The sequence below is a fragment of the Canis lupus genome, chromosome 23 (assembly GCF_011100685.1).
Source record: "Canis lupus familiaris isolate Mischka breed German Shepherd chromosome 23, alternate assembly UU_Cfam_GSD_1.0, whole genome shotgun sequence".
In the NCBI taxonomy this organism is placed as follows: Eukaryota; Metazoa; Chordata; class Mammalia; order Carnivora; family Canidae; genus Canis; species Canis lupus.
Genome location: NC_049244.1, coordinates 22282688 through 22309888, shown reverse-complemented (window position 1 = coordinate 22309888; position 27201 = coordinate 22282688). Strand labels below are relative to the sequence as shown.

Genomic DNA, 27201 nt, shown 5'->3' with positions numbered 1-27201 from the left:
AAGCAGTTTAGAAGTGAGATCACTGGACCAGACTGTGGGGGTTGAGGACATTTCATTTCCAGGAATAGACAGGGAGTTGGGAAGGAAGAAGTGCAAGGACATGTGAGCCCCACTGGGGGTTCAGATACAAAGAGAAAGAATTTGTATTGGACACAATAGAGACATCTGGTAAATGTCTCCAGTTAGGCACAGCAGCCTGGGCACAGAGAAAATAGAATTGGGGTCTCCTTGGGCTTAAACTGAAGAGAAGAGTAAGTCAAAGGAGTGAATGTCTATCACTGAAAATTCTAAATGATGGCAAACCTATGAATCCTAGCATCTACCAATGAATTTACAAAATGCCCAGCAACGGATGTGAGCCAGGGTAGGAAATTACAAGTGTGTCAATCACAGGTGTGACACAGATGAGGTGTCAACCCCTCACCTTTACCAGATCACATAAAGAAAACAGATTATTCTCTCTTCAGATGTCTTTCAACACTTGCCTGACTCACTCCCGTGGCACTGATAATGTCCCCATGCCTCAGTTTCTTCATCTCTAAAATGGAAATAATAGCAGTATCCATAGGGTTAATTTGAAGACTGTCATTTTTTTTTCTAATTGTTTTTTTTTTTAGATTTTATTTATTTATTCATGAGAGACACACACAGAGAGAGGGAGAGAGGCAGAGACACAGGCAGCAGGAGAAGCAGGCTCCATGCTGGGAGCCTGACACAGGACTTGATCCCGGGACTCCAGGATCATGCCCTGGGCTGAAGGCAGGCACTAAACCGCTGAGCCACCAGGGGATCCCCACTAATTGTTATTTTTAATCTCATTTAATCATTACTACTATCTGGTGAGTTAGGGACTAATTGCAAGGTTACAGATGAAGAAATTAAAAGATTCCTACCTCGATCTTTAATGATTTTATTAAAATATTTGAACATAAACACTTCAAAGTAAAGGCTCACCCTACTCAACATTATCCAACATTTGATAAGTCCAATGCAAAATGATTCATGTATACTACTATAGGAAAGCCTCATAATGCACACCACACCAGTTACTGTCTGTGGACCACCTCCATCCACTCTCTTTCTCTAACCTCCTCTGTTCCCTAGGGGTCTCACTCCATCACCTGGATTTCTTCCATCCTGGTCTCACTCCATCACCTTGATTCCTTCCTCCTGAATTCTGGTTGTGTTTGGTCCCTAGAGGCACCAACAGGAGAACTGAGGGATGGAGATGAGAGAGCCTAGTGTACCTTTCCCAGCTCTCGCCAAAGGTCCACACTACTCTGACAGAAACTGCTTCTTTATCCTGTCAGCCTCGGGGGGTCAGTCCCGAGTCCCTCTGCCCAGCCCAGGTCTCCCAGGGCTCCAGCATTGTTATTCCCTTTCCCTTCCCTTTTGGGCCCAGGAGTGGCCATGATTCCACCTCTGGGGGCCACCACACAACTTAGTTCCTCTAGCATTGCCTTCACCTCCAAGCACAGTCCTTTTATGAATTCCATTAAACCCTTTAGAGTAGGTATTTTTCCTACCAGTATCCTGACTGACTCACGGAGGGTATAGGAAATACCATATATTTTATGTACAAAATGGAACATCAATAATAACTTTTAGTTTCAGGTGACTTTAGAATGCATTTGAAATAGATGAAAAAAGTGAGGGCTGGAGAAATAAATTGGATCCCGGCTGCAAAGCAAGTAAGAGTGAAAATGGAGAAGGGCTGGTCTCCTGACTCCCAGAACAGACAATTTGTGCTCCATCCTATGGTCTCCCTCACAGGGGGACCTGAACTGGAAAACAAAAGGTTTTGATTAAAGGAAGCAGCTGCAAGACAGTGACTGTGGCTTCTATTAAATAAATTTCACCGTCAAACCTTTCCACCCCATTGAAAGAAGAGTCCTACCATCTCTCTCCATGGAGATAATTAGGATTTAACCTCCGTGTCAGAGGCAGAAAGCTGCTAGCTTTCAAAAAGAGATGTTACTTAAGGGTCAAAACTATTTTCTTCTGATCAATTCTGCTGCAAATGGATGAAGTTCTTTTACCTGCTTCTTGTTCTGGGATGTGTGAGGGGTTATCTTCTTCTCTCTCCCTCTCCTGTATACTTATAGCATATCGTGTATTATCAGGCAACATTGAGGAATGCAGTCTTTAATTAAAACAGTTCCTTATTTCAAATGCATTTACAAAACAGAGAATTTATTCACATTAATCAAAATTAACTTCCTAGCTTTTTGTTCTCCCAAAAATTATTCTTAAAATTGATTGTGTACCATTGATAGTAACTAACTTACACACACACACACAAACACACAGAGATATATAACAAGTACATACAAACATACATGCATGAAGTCTTTAAAAATGAATACAAAATTAAGTTTATAATAAAGAATGAATAGCATTTATTTATTGTTTAGTAGGGGAAACTTTTGCATTAATGACTTTATGGAATTATCCAGTAATTTAAGGTAGCATTTTTATTGTTGTTTAATAGGTGACAAAATCGAAGCATATTTAAATTAATAAAAATCAGCCTAAACTGGCCACAGGTCAGTAAGTAGAAAACTGCAAATTTGAACCGAGGCTCTCCTATATAAGCAGTGTACACTCTTTCCATTTTCTGGTGGTTTATAATCAATACCATCATCACACTGATCCACAGAGAACAACTGTATTGATGAGCCCAAATGATGTCCTCTGCCAATCATTTCTTTCCAGTACCCACATCTTCTCAGAATACCTTTCTGCCCTCTAGTTCATAAAGGGATAGCACCCCTCTGGTCACATCTCATTCTTTCTTCTGGAAGTTTAGCTTTGGGTCCTGCAGATACTGGTTTAGGTTCCGTTAATGGTTAAATGGAAACATCCTGTGGGAGCATGAGCTGGAAGCCACGTGCATGTGGGACCAGAGCGAGCTAGTTACATATGCAAGTTTGAATAGTGTTGCATTACTTGCAACCAAGTGACCCATAATGCAAAACTATAATCTTTTCTAATAATTATGTATGTCTTTTAGGAATGTGGCTATGAACATGAATTCTGAGTGTGGCTGGTTATCAAACCACAAGCATTAGTGGAATGTCAGATAACTAAGAATGTAGAATTATCAGCTAGTGTAAAAGTATGGGCTCTGGATTCAGAATGCCTAGGTTCAAATCTCTGCATAAGTATAACACAAAACAAGTTATTTTTACCTACTCTGCTTCTGCTTCCTCTGCTATAGAATATGGCAAATAAAAGAATTTACCTGAAAAGGTTGTTATGAAATTTAGTAGTATATGGAGAGAAATAACCACAGTAGCTGACCCAAAGAGGAGCTAAAAAAAAAAAGTCAGTTGTTGTTTTTGGTGTTATTTTTACTCTGATCATCTCCACAGCTATTTTCCCCTGTCCTACTTCTAGATAAAGCTTCATTTTGGGGTTTCATGGAGAAGCATCAAAATTCTATACAAATAAAAGTAGTGCCAAATCCAGTTGTGCAATAAAACCAAGATCTGTCATAGCCATTAGTATTAACATTTATGGTTCTTCCTTTATCTTTAAATTTCCTGTAAGTTTCATTCATTATCATAAGCAGGTGTTGGGGTGATGAGACCTCACTGAAAAAGGCAGGAAAAATCTTTTTAAACATCTTGGCAATGGTTAAGTCAGACAACTATGGCATATAATCAGGTACCTAATATGAAAATAATTGTGCCATCTTTTACAAATGTAAATGATTGCCAACCATGTTCTTCAGAAGCTGTTTTCCCAGCTAAATAGAATTGTGCTGAATAATTTCATTTGATCTGTCCCACATCCCAAAGCTGGTGTTTTCAGAAGAAGGTTAGGGGAAGAGGAGAGCCCATACTCCACAATGAGTAAAACCGACTGGTCCACACAGGGATTTACCCACCACATTAGCCTCATTAACACACAGCTCTAGCCAATTGAGCTAAATAATTAGGGTCAGCTATAGATAGAATTACCATTAATTGTTTTCAGATTTCAATCTCTGGGCCTTTCATTCCAGAATCACTAATTAAAACAGGGAAGAAAAAAGAGTGCTCAGAAGTATGGAGTGAACTTATGCTTCATAATCATCTATTAGCAAGCCAAATGGCTCATTTATGGAGAATGCTATCCAAATCAGGTTTTCCAGTAGTAAATATTTAAATTCCAGGCACTTGAGAAAAATGTTGCTAAATCAATTCTAGACACCACTGTTTTGTCTAGTTAACATGTCTTCCCACCCTTCTTATGGGAATAGTTCTACCCAGCCTCTAGAAATAGAGAGTAGACTCACAAACTACTTTGAGCCCCCTGGAGTAGCTTGCCCCATGGTGGTCATACTCATTGGTCTGAAGTGTCAGAAAAGAAGCTATGAGAGGATGTGTTCTTCACACTCTGGTCTTAGAACTGTTAATATATAAGCTTGATTAGCTTGTAGCCATTTCTGAAGCCACACAAAGACAATGAAACCCTCATGTGGAAGAAACAGATGTGATTTATGGAAAGATGAGTAGAGAGGCCTATCTTGTTTGAATCCCTTCTTCCATCTGTCCCTACCTTTACTCTTACCATTCCCAATTATACAGGCTCATAAATTTCCTATATTTCTTAAACTAATCTAACTTGGGTTTCTGTCGTTTGCAATCAAAATGTCTTAATTAGCAAGCCACTACTTTTTTTTATTTTTTAAAAAGATTTTATGTATTTACTTGAGAGAGAGAAAGTGCACAAGATAGCAAGACAGAGCACGAGCTGGGGGAGAAGCAGAGGCAGAAGAGGAAGAAGAGGCAGAGGCAGACTAGGGGGAGAAGCAGAGGCAGAAGAGGAAGAGGGAGAAGCAGAGGCAGACTCCCCACTGAGCAGTGAGCCTGATGGGAGACTTAATCCCCAGACCCCAGGATCATGACCCAAGCTGAAGGCAGATGCTTAACTGAATGAGCCACACAGGTACCCCATGGTTACTTTCTTTAAATATTGTTGAGTCTTGCTTTATTTCAAAGACCCTAGAAATATAGGGGCAATTCAGAAGTAGTCATATCTACAAAAAATATAAGAATAAATAAGTAAATAAATAAAATAATAAATAATAAATAAATTAAAATGCAAAAATTATGCATCTTTAAAATGCATAAATAATACATAAAATGCAAAAAAATGGGCAGCCCCGGTGGTGCAGCGGTTTAGCGCCGCCTGCAGCCCGGGGCGTGATCCTGGAGACCCGGGATCGAGTCCCGCGTCAGGCTCCCTGCATGGAGCCTGCTTCTCCCTCTGCCTGTGTCTCTGCCTCTCTCTCTCTGTCTCTATGAATAAATAAAATAAAATCTTAAAAAAAATGCAAAAAAAATGCATAAACATAGAAATATGTCTTTAGAAAGGCCTCATAGGAAGCTTTTTGGAGATTGTATTGTAACAAAGGACAGGAATATATATATAAGAACACAAATGTCCCTACGCTACTGGATTAAAAAAATAAGGCATGACAACGCTGCTTTTGAGTTAATATGTCTGCCATAGATACAAGCATTTCACATTATTACCAGATTTAATTCCACAATAGTTCTATTAGGGTGAATTAGTTATCTACCAATATACAACAACTTTATTGCAAATTTAGGGGCTTAAACCAACATTCCCTCATCTGAAAATTTCTGTGGGCTAGGAGTTCAGACACAGTTTTGCTACATCCTTTGCAAAACTGAGAGCAAGGGCTCAGCCTGGGATGCAGTCTCATCTGAGGCTTAGATTGGGAAGTACTGCTATTGCCTGCATTCAGTTCTTTGTGGGCTGTTGAACTGAACCTCATTTTCTTGCTAGCTGTTGGCCTGAGGCTGCCCCAAGTTCTTTGTTATGGGGACCTCTGTATAAGCAACTCACTAATATGACAACCTGCTTTTTCAAAGCTTACAGTAAGAGAGAAAATCTCCTTGTAAGACTTGTGTTTCAATCATATACAACATAATTATATACATATAATTGTGTTTGTCCACCATGTTTGTCATATTCCATGGTTAAAAGTACATCATAAGTCCCCCCACACTTAAGTAGCGGAATTACATAAGAGTGTGAAGGTGCAGCTCATGGGAACTACCCTAGGGTCTATCTGCCACAGATGTATATTTTATTATTATTTCCCATATTACAGATGAGGATATTGAAGCATTCTTCACAGAGAAGATAAGATACACAGCTATGCTTCAAATCCAGGCAGCCTGTTTCTACTATGTTACTCTATGGAAAAAGAAAAGCAAACTACATATGGCAAGATCAGTATCAGTCTCAGATCCAATGTTCACTAGCTGTGTGAGCTGGGACAATGTCTTAACCTCTCTGTTCTTCACATTTTGCCTTCTGTAAAGCAGAAATGATAAAGGCATTTCTATTGTGTTAAAAATATTACCCTATATTCCTATGATATAGAATGAAGACATTATCAACTAAATTGCTCTAAATTTTTTTCCCCAAATAAATCGTTCTGTGTACTCTAAGTTGGCTGCAATTCTATGCACCTACATACATGGTCAAAGGCCAATAAATCATCCATTGCTTTCTGCAGTGTTATACCAAGTTCAGTTGTATTAGGCAGAGGGAGATAAAGAGAGAAGTATCTGAGGATGACATGGTGCTTCACCATCACCAAGACATCATACTTGAGAACATTAACAGACAGCAAGATAGATGATTTCCCACAAATTCACTCATATTCTTTTGCTTGTTACGCTTTATAATACTTCCATAAAGGCTGGACTTAAATGTCTTAGGTAATGATGGATGGAAAAATGAAGGAAATGCACATCTTGTGAGCAGCTACTAAAAGTTACCATTGTCCTAGGCAGTTCATTGATGTTATTTCATTTAACCTTCAGGAAGTTCTGTGAAACAGTCACTTTTAACTCTTTTTTCAGATTAAAAAACTAAGGATCAGGGAGGTCATATAACTTATACAGTGTAGGATTTAAACCTAAGACTTATTCAAGTTGGACACATAGGAGAAATACATATATATATATAAAACATCATGGTGGTGAGTGTCTCTGCCGGTAAAGGGGAGCCTGGGGGGCAATCCGGGGTAATCCACCAGGGGGTGCTGGCCGCGCACTGACCCCTGCGCCCCCCGTTGCCATGCCTGGCAAAATCTGAGGAAATCAAGGACTTCTTGCTGACCGCCCAGCGAAAGGACGCCAAATCCTTCAAGATCAAGAAGAATAAGGATAATGTGAAGTTTAAAGTTCGATGCAGCCGATATCTTTATACTTTGGTCATTACAGACAAAGAGAAGGCAAAGAAACTCAAGCAGTCTCTGCCCCCAGGTTTGGCAGTGAAGGAGCTAAAATGAACCTGGCCCACTGATTTGAACTGTATTAAAATTTTAAAAATTCTTAAAAAAAAAAACATCATGGTGGAATTATATATATATATATATATATATATATATATATATTATAATTATATATATATATATATAAAACATCATCATGGGAATTCACTCATTTATTCAGTTATCAAATTACCAAGGAGTAATGAGCTCTTATATCAGTCACAGATACATAAAGGCAATGGAAAGTCAGATTAAATGTCACAGTATTTTGAAAGAGAAATGACTCAGTTGAGACCCAAAAACATCTCTCCTTATCTAACAGTACTGCTAACTCACCATGTGTCCAAGTCAACTGATTTAGATTCTATAGTCCAACCCTCAGTACCTAACAGTACTCTGTATTCATAAGAACAACTTTGAAGTGTCTTGAATTTAATAGTAAATGTAAAATATGTACAAGAAAGAACTGAATTAAAAAACTGGCTTCTAATCATTATATACCCACAAGTAAACTAATTTCAGAAATGATGATACAATTTTACAAACTTAGTAAAGATAAAGGCATCCTATTTAAAGAGACGTATTTTTCCCTAAATCTTTCTATTTTTTTAAAGATTTTATTTATTTATGAAAGACACAGAGAGAGAGGCAGAGATACAGGCAGAAGGAGAAGCAGGCCCCCCCACAGGATGCCCAATGTGGGATTCGATCCCCAGACTCCAGTATCACGCCGGGAGCCAAAGGCAGACACCCAACCACTGAGCCATCCAGGCATCCCTTCCCTAAATCTTTCATGTTTCATTTAAAAACATTATAGTTTTTAATAGAAACAATCTAAAAAAATGCTGAGCTTCACACCTACTTCCTTATAACACCACTGTGTATCTGTGAATACATGGAACTGAAATGGAACATTGTCTCCATGTCCCAGGCAGAGCCAGGTCGCAACTGATTTCAGGAGTTAAGCCAAAACAAACAAACAGATAATAACAGCATTAACAGCATAATAAACACTGTCATGGGTAGGCTTCCCTGCACTGAAAGGAGGGCCCTAGGGTGGGGTGGGAGGCTCTTGTCACCAGAGAGTTCATGTCAAGGCTTATTAGTGGCACAAATTCAAGGTTTTGTGGGGCCTACAGATGAAATTTATACAATTTTAGTATCTTAAGAAAAAGAATACATACTATCAAGTACAAAAAGTAGATTAGAAAAATAATATTTTTATAATAAGGAGATTTATAACAAACTTCAAACCTAAAAAGAGAAAATCTGACAGACAACACAAATATAAAATTCAGGAAAAAAAATTTATATATGTTTAATTCACCCACTTGATAACAGCCCTCTACATCTCACATACTCTTTGATGACTTCTTCAATGGCAGTGATTTTATACTATAGTTTTCAATGAAGACAATGAAAGAAGCAAAATCAGTCTTCTGGTTTGGTTGACTAAGTTTATAAGATAATAGTTTATAAGGTAAACTTTTGGGATTCTTGTCAAATTTGGGACACTTCTATTAAGTTTCTTTTATACTTGAGCTATAAGATTTAGAGGTATATTCCATAGACCAGTTTCTGTCTCCATAGATTTCAAATCTCATCCCTCCTCTCTTAGACACATACTTTTAGTGCTAGTCTTTTTAGAATTGGTTCATATTGAGATCTAAACCCAGACCTTACATTTCTGTTGTTACTCTGTGCATTACTGATAATAGAAAAGAAAACCTCACATCACATGAAGTTTTGTCAAGACCCTTAGTGAACTTTCCAATGTAATTACATAGACTCTGTTCTTTATTCATTAAATGGTCCTTTAAACTCTTGAAACAATAAATAGGCAGATTTGCATTATCAGATAGGGACAGAGTGATAATATTGAGGTTGGAAGTTGTAGCCAAGCATATGAATGAATCCTAGAAAAGCTGCTGTGGGAGGGAATGAACACACAATTCATTTCCATGCATGCCACATCCATGTTTATTTGAGCAATCAATCTCTGCCCTTATAATTTGTTGGACATGGAAACCACCTCTGCTAGTTTGGAGAGGCAAACTGCTCTAACAATTAGACTCCAAATATAACAATAATTTAAGTACACAGAAGTTTAGGGGTTTTGTTTTATTGTTTTTGTTTTTGTTTTTTTTTAAGACATCTCTATACCTAATGTGGGGCTGGAACTCACGACTCCCAAGATCAAAAGTCACATGTCCTTCCAAATGAGCCAGCTAGGTGACCCTAGGGAAGGTTTATTTATAGTGCACAAGATAATGTAGAGAGCAGGTCTGAAGTGAGACTCTCACCACTCTGTTCACTCAGGAATCCTAGATGACAAAGGTTATACCAGCTTTAACAGGTGGTTTCCAAGGTCCCTGTATGAGTTTGTGCTAGGGCTGCAAAAAAAAAAAAAAAAAAAAAATCACAGAATAAGTGGCTTAAACAACAGAAATTTGATTTCTCACAGTTCTGGAGGCTACAAGTCCAAGATCAAAGTGTTGACAGGTTTGGGTTCTCCTGAGTCCTCTCTCCATGACTTTCAGGCAGCCACCTTCCTGCTGTGTCTTCACATGGCCTCTCCTCTGTATGTGTGCAGTGCCTGTGTGTCCTACTGTTCTCTTCTTGTAAAGACACTAGTCAAATTGGATTAGGGCCCACCCTAATGGCCTCCTGTGAACTTAATTATCCCTTTAAAGGTCTCTCTCCTAATACAGAGGTAGTGGGGGTCAGGGCTTCAACATACATTTTGAGGTGTGAGGGGCACAGTTCAATCCAAAACTGTCATCCTGGAGGTTTTTTTGATTCCAGTCACACAGAAGTGGAAAGGATTATGGAGAAAAATAACATTGGGTGTGTTCCTTCAGCTATGCCTGAAGTATAAAATTATCATTTGTAGTCCCCCCTTTAGGTAAACTTGGACATACGGCTGTGCTCACAAGGAGAACTGGGAAATTTAGTATCCCGGAGTATCCCCCTCCCAGCAAAAGCTCACACAATGGAAGTTTGGAACACCTTTTTGGTGGACAGGTAGGCATCCTTGCCACAGCTCCGTATTTAAACTTGTAGGCTCCTTATTCAAATGAAACACAGAGTTTCACATAACAAGAACTCAACAAATAGAATTTTATTTCACTTTGTTTCTTGCTCTCATCTCCTAATATTATTAATCTTGCCCCCTAGCCAAGTCCTTGACCTTTTTTTTTCAACTTTAAAACACTACATTTTTTTTTTTTGCAGTCCTATGTGAGTACGTATGTGTTGGAGAGAGATTTAAAGAAACCAATCAATTTGAAAAGACCTCATTATTCAGTGAAAGAGAGGAAAAGGCATAACAAGCTAACTCAAATGAGTCTTCAGGAATCTGAGTAGTTTTATTTACGTAGGACAGGAAAAGATAACTTTCTGAAAGGCTAATCAGAATTAATGAATAGAAGAATTAAGGAATAGAATTAATGCATAGAAAACAGGAAAAGAAAAACTGTAATCAAGCATCAAGTTTGTTCTCTTTAAACAAGCTGAAATCTCTTAGAATTTTAAAAATGAAATCACCTTAAGACTACCCTTCTCCATAATAATAAAAAAAACCAAATGAATATAATAAAAGACTTAAAAAAGAAAAGGATATCTAATTGTAATCATATAATATGCACAATGTGATAAAAATAATGGCAAAATGAAGAAGTGAGAGCATATATTATCAGGTTATTTGAGAATTCATGGTGGCCACAATTCATGCTTTTTCCTTGCAAAGGAATCTGGGTAATAGAAACAGGGTAAGGAATGGCTTAATTCTTGTTTACTGTTGGGAACATACAGACATCTGACTCACTGATAGTGCTAAATTAGTTGCTTCTCCACTGATGCTAAAGATACCCTTCAGTACCTTCCATCAGAAAATCAATTTCCTTGCAGGAGAGTTTTTGAAGGAGGCTGGGGAACTTCTATTATGCTAAATAAGTAGTCACAGCAAAACACACTTTCATTCCTAAAATGACCTCTACCAAATAGGGCATATTTACTCTTGCAAGTCACAAATATTTCTCTAGCCTTTAAATCCAACTAGTTTTACCATTTAAAAAAAAATTAAAAACAACTCACATTCTCCTGCTTATTTCTTATTGCTTGTTACACTCAGTAAGTGGTTTGTTCAAATGTCTACAAACAATGGTGACCTGCTTTGGAACAACTTGTGTGTGTGTGTGTGTGTGTGCGCGCGCGTGCAAGGCTTGCTCATTGCAGTCTCTGGTGTCGAAATGTGTAGGACAAAATGCTTTTTGTGCTATTTGTATGCTTTTGACAAATAAGACAGAAATTACTAATACAGGTCACTTGGAAGCTGGAACTTCAATGTGTCATGAAAAGAATATACACATTTTCATCACCTCTGAATCTGCAATACAGTTCTTTATTGCAGCAAATAGCCAAATTATTAATTCGTGTTCACTGATTGTTTTTTGAAGGCCTCAACAAAGTCAGAAGGAACCATTTGACTAAATTACTAGAACACATTGATTTTTGCCCCTACCGCATATTTTAAAAATAAAACCTGATATTTTCCTTCTTTGCAAAAGCATGAACTTCAGCAATCTCCTCTCTGTCCTTGAGACCTGTTCCATCAATAACAATTTCTACATTTATAAACCTTAATGAGTTGAGTAATAGAGAACTCTGGCTTCCCTAGCCACCAAGGATACCAAACTTTCATCTCCATTTAATAAGAGCAAAGTGTCTCAACTCTCATGTGCTCAGAACAATAAGCTAAGTTCTTCATGAGAGCATTCTGGTAAGCACTTGGGGCATAGTAATGCTGGGTACAGAGAACCGGACGAGGGTCCTGAGAGCTGGGTTTGAATCTAGCTCCGTTATTCAATAGCTGTGTGTCCCTGAACAAGTCACAACTCTTAAGACCTCCTGTGTGCAGCTATTTGGACAAGATTTTTTTTCTTTTTCTATTATTTTTTCAGAATTTTAAATATTTTTTTATTTTTCATTGAAACACATTATAGATCAAGGTATGTGCGTAATCTATTATGTCTCTGTATCTATTATCTGAATGGACAAGATACTTGCTAAATAGTTCATGTTACACTGTTTTTGTGACCCAGATACCTCCCTGTGCTTTATATGTATTAGTTCACTTCTTCTTCAGAGCAACCCCAAGGGAGGGTACCCTGAGAATCTTTGCTGAACGGATGTAGAAAGCTAAGGTTTGGTGAGGTTAAGAATCTTGCCCACGGTCAAAACAGCAAGTGAGTATGAAGCAAATTCAAACCAGGAATAAATGCTCTTAGCCACCCTGTTATCCTGCTAAGGTCCTTCCAAGCACTAATGTGCTCTGATTTACATCAAACTCTCCTTCAAGGAACTTAGATCTAGTATTCTTGACAAATTTTTTGAAACAAGTAACATGCCATAAGGAAAGAACCTGGACCAGGAACCAGCCAACTGGCTTTCTCTCCCTCCTGCACTCTTAAGAAGTTGTGTGCAGCCAGGAAAGTCCCTTCCGGTTCTCCATTTGTGGATTTAAATTCTGAACTAACAAATGGCATGTCTCTTATTGTGAATAGAAGCTCAGATTCCCAGGACAATGATTTCTTGCCACCTCTATAGTGGCAAGAATTTCTTGAATGGTGGTCTCCCAAATGATACAGCCATATCTAATCCCTGGAATCCGATAACTTGTGAATATTATTTTATATAACAAGAGAATAAATGTTGCCTTTTTCCTGGGGGCTGGGGAAGGGTGTTTTGTAATGTAAGGAAGTTAAGGATTCTGAGATAAGATTTCCCAGGTGGGCCCTAAATGCTATGTAACTAGTCACAGCAAAACACATCTTCACTCCTAAAAAGACCTCTGTAAAACGGCACAGTTAAGCTTGCAAACTACAGTATTTCTCTGTACATCTAACCAATTCTACCAAAAAACAGACTAGAAACAGCTTATGTAAGTGTACCCATAAAGCAGAGTCAAAGGGAGCTTTCACACATGATACATAGAAGAGATTGCAATGATGCATCTCTAAACCAGGAAGGTCAAGGATTGCCAGGAGCCTGCAGAAACCAGGAAGGGTCCTTCTCTAGAGCCTTCAGATGGAAAACAACCCTGCTAATATCTGATTTTATAAGTCCAGCCTCTAGAAACATGAGAAAATAACTTTCTGCTGTTTTAAGACACCATTAAGTGGTAATTTGTTGTAGTAGCCCCCAGACCCCCATTCAGGGTGAAGTAGGTAAGCCAAAGAATGGTGTCTGAGTCATCTTTATATCCCAGTGACTGCATAGTAAGTGAGCAATAAATATAAAATCCCATCATACAAATCAATATACCTTAGGGGTTTTTGTTTGTTTTTTAAGTCTAAATTGAGAATCACTACCAAGGACAATAATCTTAAACAAGGAAAGCATCCATCAATAAAGGAACATAGGTCTACCCACTACACAATAATGCGGTTGAGGAAACTTGAAACTCAAAGCTGTCTTCTTCTGGACTTAACCTTTACGTGTGTGTGATTAAAGATGCAAATACATACAAGAACACACATATTCAGATCCATCCTGGCATGCCTGTAGGTTTCCTCTCGAAATTCATACTTTACTATCTAGGCAAAACAACAGTGATAAAACAAACCTGGGGATCCCTGGGTGGCTCAGCAGTTTGGCGCCTGCCTTTGGCCCAGGGCGGGATCCCGGAGACCCGGGATCGAGTCCCACATCGGGCTCCCTGCATGGAGCCTGCATCTCCCTCTGCCTGTGTCTCTGCCTCTCTCTTACTCTGTGTGTGTGTGTGTGTGTGTGTGTGTGTGTGTGTGTGTGTCTCATGAATAAATAAATAAATAAAATCTTTAAAAAACAAAAACAAAAAAACAAACTTGATGATCACATTGTTCTCCTGCTTAATACCAGCAATGCTGTAAAAGCCAGACTCTACTCCATTAAGAATTCCCCGAAGCCTCTATTTCTCTAGGGAATGGCAGTAAGGTTGCAAAACCTGTGGCTGCTTTAATGTTCTCAGCCTAGATTTACTGAGGAAGTCATGATGAGGAGGAGCCCACAATATTCTGAATCTGATAGGGAGATTCTGGGAACCCATTAATAAGGAGAAGATAGGAACTCTAGCAATTACAACCCTAAATTGTTCCTATAACTCCCACCCAAGTCCCTCACCAGCCTTTGCACCACTGTGTTGTTGTACTTGAGAAAGAAGGGGGTGGGGGGCGATCACTTCACGTGGATGGACACCACAGCCTGCTCTGGGTACCAACCAGGCTTTGCTCTTCAATGCTTTTTAACAAAGATAAAGCAAAGGTATGTATCACCTGACTGACAGCCCATCAGAATCATCATTGTAAGTATTCTAGAGCCTACTAACCAAACATTGGAACGTATTTCAGGGTAAGGGAAAGTTATTTCAGAAAGCAATGATCAGTGCACCAGAAATCCAGTAATGAGGAAGTTTACATTTGTCAGAGATGTCTGGCTACTTTACATTTAAAACTGAGGCCACAAAGGAGCAAAGCCCTGAGTCCCTTACCTCTTATGTTCAAAACAGAGGAAAAACAGCAAAACTGGGGCTGATCATTATTCAAATAAACATTAAGAACGCATTAGAGAAGATTCTTCTTTTTGCCAATTTAAAAAAATCTTCTCTCCTCCCGTCCCTCCCTCCTCAGCTCTTCATTCCTTTTTTTTTTTTTTTTAAGATTTTATTTATTTATTCATGAGAGACACGGAGAGAGAGTCTTCATTCCCTTCTTAGTGGCTCTTTTTGGTGGTGAATAAACACATGATTGGGGTGAGATGTTTTCTATCTTCCTTAGCAGCAAACTTTATGTTAATAAAGTGCCACTTTATACTAACAAGCCGATAATTAGTCTCCTCCAAAGCAGCCCTTGCCTACAGCCTTGATTCAGGCTACCTCTCTGCCAGGGCCTCTTTCCTTTAGCACCTAGGCCTGTCCTTTCAGCTTCAGGAGGCACAGAACGACAAAGTGTTTCAGTCTCAGGCCACTGGTTTCCTCATCTGAATGCCCTCAGCCTATCGGTGTCTGTGTTTTGGTTTAGCCCAATATGCTGAATCAGAGTCACATGTGCAACAGCAAACTAGGGTGGCTATGACACGAAGCCTGCCTCTTTACATGTCATCCCTGAAATGTCACAGTAGGAGGCAGTTTTCCGTAAAGGGCTCAAGAGGCATAGCTGACTCCTTTAAGTCCAAAACTGGAAAGCTACATATGCAAACTATTAATGGTGTGAGACTAGTTTGCAAATCCTTGTAAGGGAACTCATCACAAACCAGACACAGTAGGTAAGCAAGGCAGTGTGACAGTGTGCATGGGTCCTGTGCACATGCCTGCACGCGCGCGCACACACACACAGTACCACAAATACATTATTTATTTTTTGAAGTACTAAGTACCCGGCATAGGTTAATGTTAAGCAATGGAAAGCAATTGTTCCCTTATAAAAACCTGGGCTACCTACCATGATGTTAATAAGGAGGCTGCAAAAGCACAACTTTGAGAGCTGGACTCTTTGCTGCAAACACTGGGTGGCTTTTTCCCTTGATAATTATGCATTTGCTGTCTAAGATTAATCAGGGAAGTTAATGATGCAAAAAATTACATTTATAATCCAGTCTGAATACAGCTGTACTGCAAGCTAAGTTCTAAGTCCTATTAAACTAAATGGAATTAATGGGCTGTCGCTGGCAATCTTTATATCTATCAGTTACTAATTAACATTCTTCTGTAAAAAATAGTTTGTGGTGGGGGAAAAAATAAAACATACCTTAGTAGCAGCTGGGGTAAAGCTTAAGTAGAGCCATTAAAGGCAGACCAAAGCAGTGGCTGCTGGGGATGACAATGCAGACAGCGTTCACGATACAGTGAGCACGAAACTACCAATTCACTGTGCCATCCGTTTCAAAAAATCTGTGTGCCTGTGTGTGCATGCTCGAGCGTGCGGGCGACCACGTGTGTGCCTGTGTAAAGTTGTTTGTTTTATGCAGCGGCAAATGATCACCACAAAGGACAACCTTTCAGCAGGAAACGTGGACTTCAGCTAATAATGCAGGAACAGAGGCATACCAGCTGTAAAACGGGCGAGTCAAATTAGCTACCGAGGACAAATGAATGTAGTGTGTTATCTTAAGAGATACTGGAGCACATTTGCTGCTCTCATCACAAAAAGCTCCCAGTTTGATTACTAATTTTATGTCTTCTGTTCTTGAATTAACTTGAAGTATCCTTTCCAATCCTTTACCACTACGGGGGTGTGTGTGTGTGTGTTTTGTTTGGTCCTTAGCACATAAGGGGAAATTGATTGCTCCTCTGGATTTTAATCCTTTAGCATTTTTGTGTTGCTTTTATTTTCTTAGCAGGGACATGTGCTTTGTTACTTTACAGTCAAGAAGAAACTCAATTTGCATTTAAATAAAGGCTTCAGTTTCCGGGTGCCTGGGTGGCTCAGTCCATCAAGAGTCTGCCTTCAGGGATGCCTGGGTGCTCAGCAGTTGGGCGCCTGCCTTTGGCTCAGGTCGTGATCCGGGGATCTGGGATCAAGTCCCACATCGGGCTCCCTGCAAGGCGCCTGCTTCTCTCTCTGCCTATGTCTCTGCCTCTCTCTCAGTCTGTGCCTCTCATGAATAAATAAATAAATCTTAAAAAAAAAAAAAAAAGAGTCTGCCTTCATCTCAGGTCATGATCCCAGAATCCTGGGATTGATCCCCCACATCGAGCTCCCTGCTCAGCCGGGAGCCTGCTTCTCCCTCTCTGGGTCTCCCTGCTTATGTTCATGCACACTCTCTCTGTGCCAAATAAATAAATACAATCTTTTTTTTTTTTTTAAGATTGTATTTACTTATTCATGAGAGACACACAGAGAGAGAGGGACTTGATCCCTGGTCTCCAGAATCACACCCTGGGCTGAAGGCAGCACTAAACTGGTGAGCCACCTGGGCTGCCCAATCCTTTTTTTTTTTAAAGGGTAGTTTCTTTTACAAAGGCACCAAGAGTTTCCACTTTTTTTTTTTTTTTTTTTTTTTACAAATTCACAATTTGAGACTCTGAGGTAATAAACTCTCCCTTAGGTCTTGTCACAGATAAAAGATAAATCTGTTTCAATAGGAAAAATGTGATTGAGGAGGAAGAAATTTAAAAAAAAGAACAAAACAATGCTTTAGAAAATAACGTTAAGAGAATTTGCCCTCAAATTTTCATATCACAAATCTGCCTTGACACAACAATTAACACTTAGTCTGAGGAGATCATTTGTTTGTAAACTTTCTAGACGTGCAAAACTTGTTTTTTTTTCAATCAGATTCATATTGAACCTCACAAATCAGAGGGAAGGCAAATTTTTAAAAAGTCAAGAGATAGAATAAACTGAGTCCTAAATATTCAGGGAAAAGATCAAAGGTGACATTGTAGCTTTGTCACTTACTAGGAAAAAAATTCTAGAATTTAGATTTCTCATCCATCAAGAGAGTAATAGGACATGATCTTCCTTCCTACTAAGGGGGTATTAAGATGTTAAAGGCTTTACGTGATTTTACAGATAGGAAAATGTTCATAAATATAAATCAATTATCTGTGTTGAATTTAGCTCATCTTTGTAGCTCTCAATAAAGAAGAATCTTCAGGCCATGTAGATCAGATTCTCCTAGTCAGGGCCAGGAGTCAAAACATCCCTCAGACCTGGGAAACGTCCTTAGACCAGCCCTGGGCTGGTCTGTCACCTCAGGCAGGGCCTGATGAGGGTGGACACTTTTTGCCAGGATGGAACTGCTCTTGTCACTCTTCCCGCAGGCCATCACTTCCCAGGCTGGTGGCCTTGTGTGGCTGGCAAGGGGGTGGCCCCTATGACAGAGATCACATTCTAGAAAGCCAGTGATTACCTCCTGAATTGTCTGAAACATACTGTAAGATATTCTACATTTAGGCTAGAAAATTTCAAACAGTAAACTTGAAGTGACCAAAAAGAATTATCCTTCGCACTTTCTGGCATACCCATGAAGATTTGCATTTTCTGTTCATCATTAAGGGAAAACATAGTAACAAGCTTTGAGAGGGTCACTGGGAGCCAATCTTCCCCTGGAGCACAAGGGATAAGGCAGCTCACCAGATGTAATAATATAACAACCCTTAAATTAATGGTGTTAGGGAAAATCAGAAGCAACAAGATCTAGTCTGCTTCAATATAAACCCACTTTCAAGAACTCTGGCACTGTAATAATGCTGCTCCCTCCTCCTTACACAGTGTGGAGAGACTAAGTCCACAAGGAATGGTGCATTGGACAATAACAGGAAGAGATGGTGTCTGGGCCCTGCAGAGAATCTTAAAGTGCACTGACTAGACAATAAATAAATACATCGGTAGCTCTTCTCTACCCATTATTTTAATTTTTCTTCAATAAGTCACTGTGCCTCATATAGGCCCATGGATATTATAATACATTTTGTAACCAAATTGTTTTATAGACAGGAGCCCCACACCAAACAGTATTTGGTCAGGCTCTACACATGCTAGAGATAATTCTGTTGCACATCCTGTTTTGTTTTTTTCTTTATTTTATAGGAAGAAAAAGGAGATAGATATACATATAGTCTATATATCTATACAGTGAAATTAATTGTCTTCAATTCAGTCCCATCTATATAGCTCAAGAGGGCTTATTTTTAATTTCTCTTGGCCATAATTATTATTTTGCTTTTTAGTGTAAAGTAAATGGTGCATTTTGCTTAATATTCACTTTATTTGATGACAGCCATAATACTTGTATAGCCGAGGCTCATTTTAACTAAGACTTGCATCTTTAAACTAATTCCTATGTTCTTTCAAAATGATTTATATAGATGTTCCAAGCAAAATGTAATGGTAAAGGGAAAAACAATTTAAAAATTTTGCCCCCAAATGAAAAAGAAAATGTTTATTAGCCTTTTTTTTTTAAGATTTTATTTATTTATTCATGAGAGACAGAGAGAGAGAGAGAGAGAGAGATAGGCAGAGACACAGGCAGAGGGAAAAGCAGGCTCCATGCAGAGAGTCCGAGGTGGGACTCAATCCAGAGTCTCCAGGGTCAGGCCCTGGGCTGAAGGCAGCACTAAACTGCTGAACCACCTGGGCTGCCCAGCCTTTTCTAATTTGTCACTGAAACAAAGTGATGATAAAATAATATTCTCAACCAGAGGAGCTATCATTTTTTTTTTTTTTAGAATAGAGGCAGTAAACCTCATGTTTGAAAACAGGTTCAGGGGATACCTGGATGGCTCAGCGGTTTAGCGCCACCTTTGGCCCAGGGCATAGTCCTGGAGTCCGGGGATGGAGTCCCACATCAGGCTCCCTGCATGGAGCCTGCTTCTCCCTCTGCCTGTATCTCTGGTTCTCTCTCTCTGTGTGTCTCTCGTAAATAAATAAATAAAATCTTAAAAAAAAAAAAAAAAAGAAAACAGAGGTACAGATTTTATACTGCCCTCATTCACATTAGAGCTCTGGTCTGTCCTGCCTGTGTGATCTGGCTCTCAGTTTCTTCAACTGTATATGAAGACAACACAGTTCCCACTCTACTAGGTTGCTGTAAGGATCCCAATAAATGATGTTGGTCAAGAAATTATGTAATAGTACCTAGAACCTAGAATGTGTTTAATAAAAACAACTTCCTATTATTTTATCATAGACCATAAAATAATGTTTGCTTCAGTTAGCACTTTTATTGCACAATAACAAATTTCAGGAAAAATGTAACTTCCACATGATCCTTAAATCATTACCGTATATTGTATAATTGCAAGTACCATAGCAGTTTTACCTCTTTAATAAGGCATGGCCTGATAAGGCTGATTTTAAACTACTTTTCCCCATCATGTATGTCCTATTTGAGCTTCAGGTTCTTTTTCTTGCAAAAGTAAAGCAATAAAATGTTGACAAAAATTAATCTTGAATTATGCATGTCACTGAGTTTGAATATATTAAAATCATTAGGATATATTGAGAAAGGAAGGAATGGCCCTAAGGTATTTTATGGTGGCCTGTTTGTTTCAGAGATGTAAATGCACTAAATCTTCTACCTGAGATGGAATGAGAGTGAGAAAAAATGTTAAAAGTATTCAGTTCCACTTCTTATTCCTACTTCACATACAACCAATCAACATTATTTATTTTATGAAAACCAAAAGCACTATTTCAGAAGGTACCTCTATTCATAAGAGTTCTTTTTATAGACATTATAATCCAGTTTAAAACTTAGTTTCTCCTTTGGAGCTCCTTAGATTGCCCTCAAACCTTAGAATGGAGCCCAGTCTTCCCCTACACAGAGGATGACCCTGTGATATATCAGCTTTCCTGGGTGACCTGCAAAATTAGCACGATGTTAAAAACTGGCATTAACGGAAGTAATTCTTTTTTTTTTCCTTTTCAAAAAGTGCTGCAATAAAAATAACAACCCTATTTCCAGTTAGACAGATACATATAAAAAATGAAAAAGATACATTACCTGAATTGGAACGGATTTATTTTAAAATAACAGAAATCTGGGAAATAATCATACTTTGAGACCTTATAATGACTACTAGCAAGAATTAGATTGGTAGAAATCCAGGCAGCTGGGAAAATGCTGGCTTGAGAAATGCACAGAGAAACCTTTAGTCCCTACTCAGAACTCAGGAAGGAAATCATCACTCCCCAGCCTCAGAAGACCCAACTCAGGCATCATGCAGTTTTAATGCTGAGTATTCCAGGAAAACCTTGGGCCAACTGCAATTTGAATCCTGTAAGGTGGGGAAGAACATTTTATTTCAACTCAAGTCACACCGTAGTGTCCAGACTGTTTTCCTATTTCCTAGTGCAAGCCAAATTTGACTCTTTGAAAGAGCAAAGGTAAAAATTTCCTTCTCCTTAGAGTGACCTGCCAAGCCTACTCAATGCCACCCTCAAACAGGCTGTGAAAGAAAGATTACAGTTCTGTAACAATTAGACTTTGTAAGCATCTGTTCACTCATGAATATTTTCTTAATCTATTCTTAATTAATAATTAATTAATACTTCTTAATTAATCTACCTCTTGCCTATCACTATGTACTTTCTTTGAACTAGTTTTAAGGATAAATGTGTTAAAGTTATAATGTAACAAGATAGAACAGAATTGATTTTCAGAACATACTTAAAATCTTTTGATGCTGGACCTCAACTGTCAAATGAAATAGTAAAGATAAAATCTAATTAGCTTTATAAATAAGAAGCAAATAAAACATTTCCTAATGATTCCAAATTCAGGGCAAAGGACCTTCTAAGTCCTTCTAAGGTTCATATTCTCATGGATGCAGGCATTTTACATGTTTTTGCTCTTCCTATTGACAGTTAGAATATGAAATGATCCAAATTAGGAATAACCAGGAAGGGCAGCCTACCTGAGAATTCTCTAGGACACATTCAAATGAAAAGTTTCTAAGCCATGGTGAAGCCTTTGGGACTTCACTTCAAAATTGTTCACTGAATCTTTTTCTGAATCTAGTCCTCTTATTAATATTTAGCAACATTTTTCTCTTACCTTTGCTGGTAGCTCTAGAAACACACATATCCACTAAATTCGAACAACTCAAGAGAACAATGTTCCTTGACTACATAAGAGAGTCTTAACTTTGGCCTCAAATTTAGCTCTTGGAAAACAGGAAGTGTTAAGTACTCAGTCTTGTCCATTTTTAAAATTGAGTGATTGAGACACAAAAAAGTCATATGGTTTCTCTTCCTGTGCTGTCCAATACCATGGACACTGGTTAAATGTGGTTAAATGTGACTACTTAAAACTAATATTTCAGTTCCTCAATTTCACTAGCCCCATTTTCTATGTTCAACAGTCACACATGGTAAGTGGCTACCACACTGAATGGAAACAGAACACATCCATCATCACGGGAAGTTCTAATGGACACTAAGCACTTCCATGGTAGTCAAAGAAATCTGAGGTTGTCACTCAAGCCCTCTCTCCTTTCAGATTTCTTAGTTAGCATTTCATTTAAATCATACTATTGATTGGGTACTTTCTACATTTCATCTCCATTGAATTTTCAGGGCTGCCCTGTGAGACAGATGATACATTCTCATTTTATAGATGAGGTAACTGGAGTTGAGGAAAGTTAAACAAATTGCCCAAGGTCAAATCCCTAGCACTCAGTCCAGATCTGCCTACATCAGGGCTCCTGCTTTATGCACAATGCTTTATGGGTTCTGGAGTTCGTACTTACTGGTCAAGATAATTCAGAGACACAAGACAAGGAGGCAAACCCACCCAAATGCCCTTCACATTGTGACAGGGTGAGAAAGTAGAAAAGAAATTGACATGGTCTAAGAGTCACCTCTGTGCCAGGAACTATGCCAGGTATGTTGTCTCAATCTTCACAAAAAGCTCATACAATGTATATAAATAACAGACAGGGAAAGTGATGGTCATTGAACCAAAGTAATAAATTGGCTTATTTATTGAAGAGGATGAAACGTCCTCTCCTGAGGTCGTATCTGCTTCTGATCTGTGGCATTTCCTTTCTCTCCTGTGGGATGTTCCTATCTGATTTGAGGTAGAGATCCCGCGTGGCTACAGCAGGATAAAGCAGAGAGAAGCTTTATGGCTATCACCACCTTGTGGCAACGTTGGCCACTGCACATACTCCCTTCCCCTGAAAAGAAGTGTAGGTAGGTAATGAGAATACCTCTCACCTCTGGTTGAGATGCCTGAAAGTGATGGGAAGTATCAAGATGGAACCTGAAAAGTGAGTCCAGATAGTAACCAATATAAGAAAACCTAAGTCAAATAGTATTTGAAGGCAGAACAGGAGAGACAACCAGGGAGAAAGAGAGATAAACAAGTACATTAGAATTTGTAAATAGGCAGTGATCTAAATGGATCTCAGAATCAGGGGTCAAGGGTTGGTGGGCTCTTTATATGCTTCAGCGCACATAGATGTGGCCATGATTGGCCTGTTTAAAAGATCTGGTATTGAGGGGCTCAAGAAGAAAGAAGCACATGTCAATTAGAGATTTGGTGCCTAGCAAATGGGTTGGGTTTTTTTGTTGTTCAATGAAATTAAAAAATGAAATGAAATAAAATAAAATAAAATAAAATAAAATAAAATAAAATAAAATAAAATAAAATAAAATAATTAGGACATTTTAGGGAATTTTTTTCTTTATCTTTTTCCATAAATAACTACAATTACAGAATTATCTTTCTTCCCCTCAAGATTATCTTTTGATTTTAAAATACTTATTTTAAATGAAATACCATCAATAGTATGTGCTAGGTTGTTCATTTTAATGCCCTTACTAACTTATCAAAATTAAATACTGGCAACCTTGTGTTGGTTCAAAAAGATGTGTGTGTGTGTGTGTGTGTGTGTGTGTGTGTGTGTATGAGAACTATTCCTGGTTTGTGAAGGCCAAGTCTAGGAACCACTCTGCTATGGGACAATTAATGAGAAAGCAAAACTCAGACTCCATCTGTTTAGGTCCTCCACATGTTGCAGTTTATACTGAATCCTGAACCTTTTAAAGAATTATCTTTTAATCAGTGTGTCACATTTTATGAGGGAAGCTGAAAGTTTTAAGACAAAAGATGCTATGAGAGTCAGGTGATAGTTCAAGTGTGTTTTTCTCACCATCCAACCCAATTCCAATTACTGAAATTATACTCACCTCCTTTGTTTGTTGGGGCTTCTAAGCTGTGCACATCACAAACAACAGAATAGATACAGAAGAAAATAAACATACAAAACAGTTAAATGCAGCTGCCTTAGGTGATACACAGTACTAAGGGGCAGACATGGTTTTCCCATGAAACAACTCATCAAAATGTGTGGTGCTGGAGTAAGCATATCTCTGAAGTATTTACTGTTCTGGAGCAGAAGGAAATTTTCTATAAAAGTATCATTATGTGGAAAGAGGTCTGCTGGTCATCTAACTGCTTTTGAATCATACAACAATACTGGTAGATTTTGATTTATACCACAAATAGAATCTGATCTAAAGAGCTTATTTTAAATTTTGCTGTGCAGACAACAAGCAGAGCAAACCAAACTGTCAAGTGTTTTCTTTGCAAATATATTCTAAAACAAGGAAGGGGTATATTAATAATTTGCTTGCAATTTGCAAAACAATTTGCATGACAGATTGTAATTTGCACAAAAAAATTTAAGCAATGACCTGAAAGACTTTACTCTTCCCATCAACTCTTTTGTTCCCCACTCACCCCTGACACTGTGGACAAAGGCTTGTTGCATAGATGCTTACTACTTTCTGGAAGTCTGAAAAGCACATAAGGGGGCAATACATTTAGAAAAACTGAGGCTGGGGCTGAGTAAAGGCTGTTGCAAAAAGTCTTCATTCTGACATCATGGGCTTTAAGAAACACGCCGTTGTCAGATAGGATCCAGCTGAACAACTGATCCACAATCAACAACTCTGCTGTTAGAAGGGACATTAACTGAGGAAGGCTGTAGTTTCAACAGAGGAAACATTAACTGGCAGTGGAGAAAAAGGAAGATTTATTCCCGAATCTGCCAGCAACTGGTCACTTTAGGCAAGTCATTTTTATTCATTTCTTAAAGGGTACTCTTGGAGAAAAAGGATCTGAGGTAGATTATGTGGACAACCTAGCTGAGACATAAAGGTCAATTAAGTAAGAAGACACAGGGACATTGCTTAACTTCTCCAAGCTTCCATTTACTGTCTTCTAAAAAAGGCAGATGAGTTTATCAGTGGTTGTGGAATTCTATTCTGTGGCTTCGTGGCTGGCTGTAGCATCAGAATAACCTGGGATCTTCTTCATTATACCGATTCTTGGGGATCTAAACTTTTTAGATTTAGAAGAAGTTCTAAATTTCTTCTAAAATTCTGTCTTAGTAAGTCTGAGGAGGAGCTGTAGAACTCGAATTGTTACAAGCAATGATTCAGACACACAATCAAAAGTGGGAGTAGTTTTAGTAATAATAATAATGATAATAATAAAAATAATAACAATAACAATAGTTAGCTTTCTAGGGCATTGACCATGTGCCAGAGGCCCTAATAAAATAACATACATATATATCTCTTCAAATATGACCTTTCTAATTCCTTGTTTTTATGTCTCCATATACCTTCCCACTCATATTTTGCCTGGCAAATATTTATTAAGGGCAAGATTATATTTTTTTGAGAAAGTCTCCCAGCCAGCCCATACATTACAATTAACAAACACTTAATAAGTGTTGGTTAAAATTCAGAGAATCAGCCTAACATCTCTTTTTCTTGTGATCCAGTCCAAGTCAACTCTGGGGAGAATGAGTCTGTTATACTGGGAAGTTGCCCTTTATCTGTAGACTTGCTAAAAGTTGTGGTCTGTCAAAGCTATTTGTTACAAGAAGGAGAACAAAAAAGGTACAGAGTTCTTTATCAGGTCTCTGCTTAAGACTATCTTAAGCTAGGAGTGGACATTGGGGGCCCCTCAGAAGAGCATCCAGCTAGTAGCTCCTCCCCACACAACACCCTATGAAAATCTACTTCTGATTTCCATCTGTTTTTCTCCAGGGCTATTCCTCTCGTATCAGGCAAAAAGGCTCATTCTTAAAAGGGAATAAAAACTCAGAACAATGCATATAGTCCAGGTTCTACTGTTCACTTTGAAAATAAAAAGATTATATACATGAAAAATGACCACCTGCCTGGGTAATGGGAACTGCTGCTAATGACTACTTAATCAAGCACCCACTTCTTTCTACACATGTGGAGTCGTTTCTTCCTCTTCCTTTTCCTCTTCTTCACCTTTTTCTTCTTCTTCATCTTCCTCCCTCTCTCTCCTTCTTCTTTTCCCCACCATCAGCATTTTCTCAAAGGAAAGGTGGCCTCCTCCCACATGGGCTACTATTTTAAGCTTTATAAGCAATTGGTTTCCAGTATTTATCAGAAAGGAGAACCTAAGATGCAATATATTATATAAGCTTTTGAAACTCTAGTCAAGGATTAAACAGAAAGATGTAAAACTAGAACGCATTCATACTGGAACCCACACTGTACCCTAGAATTGCTTTGATGGAATGTATTCTGACATCATTTCATTGCTCTCTGCCAAAGACGGTTGAGGAAACCCATCACAATATCTGCTGCAAGGATGTGATTAAATATTCATCACAATGATGGTGTTTTCTCAGGGAGGATTCTTGGAGAAAGTGTCCCTCTGTGTATTTTTCCTCAATGCTGCTGTTTATGAGCTGATAGGCAATCGAGATCTTCCTAATAAAGCAGAAAATTCTCTTTGTGAAAAAAAATCATTCTGTAAAACAGGTTTTATTATCATCATTACCAGTTGACAGATGAGGAAGTGAAGATTATAAAAAAAAACTTCCTCATAATTATTAAGCTAGTAAATAGTGGAAATAGGGGCATCTAGATGGCTCAGTTGGTTAAGCGTCCAACTCTTGGTTTCTGCTCAGGTCATGATCTAATCTCATGGGTCATATGATCTAGCTCCCCAACCAGATCTATGCTCAGTCTGCTTGAAGATTCTCTCACTCTGCCCCTCACCTCCACTGGAGCACAAACATGCACACACGCACATGCTCTCTCTCAAATAAATAAATAAATAAATAAACAAACAAATAAATAAATAAATCTTTTAGACAGATAGGTAGAGGGACTAGCATTCAAAGTCAACATTTTCCAAATTCACAACCATTATTCTCAAAAGTTACACTGCACTTCTAAAATACAACCCGTATCTCAGTATCACTAATACTTCATCTTTGTAAACCTCACTTTGCTTATCTATAAAATAGGGAGACATGACTAAACGAACTCCAAAGTACACTCCTGTTTGGATATTATGATAAATTTTTAATAATTGTTCTCATCAGGAATGTGAACTTCAAGTTTCTCTGCATC

At 38.4% G+C, this 27201-nt stretch overlaps 2 protein-coding genes across 5 annotated transcripts in view; one reads left to right on the top strand and one right to left on the bottom strand.

Annotated features, from left to right (window-relative positions):
- The window catches only part of ZNF385D (zinc finger protein 385D), an 889598-nt gene that overhangs the window by 157337 nt on the left and 705060 nt on the right, over positions 1-27201 (bottom strand). The gene's annotated exons all lie outside the window — the stretch shown is intronic.
- On the top strand, positions 7109-7377 carry LOC102155971 (60S ribosomal protein L38-like; the record flags this gene model as incomplete). Its single annotated transcript, XM_038571333.1, has 1 exon — positions 7109-7377. A coding segment is annotated over one exon (213 nt), but the record flags the coding sequence as incomplete, so codon positions are not given.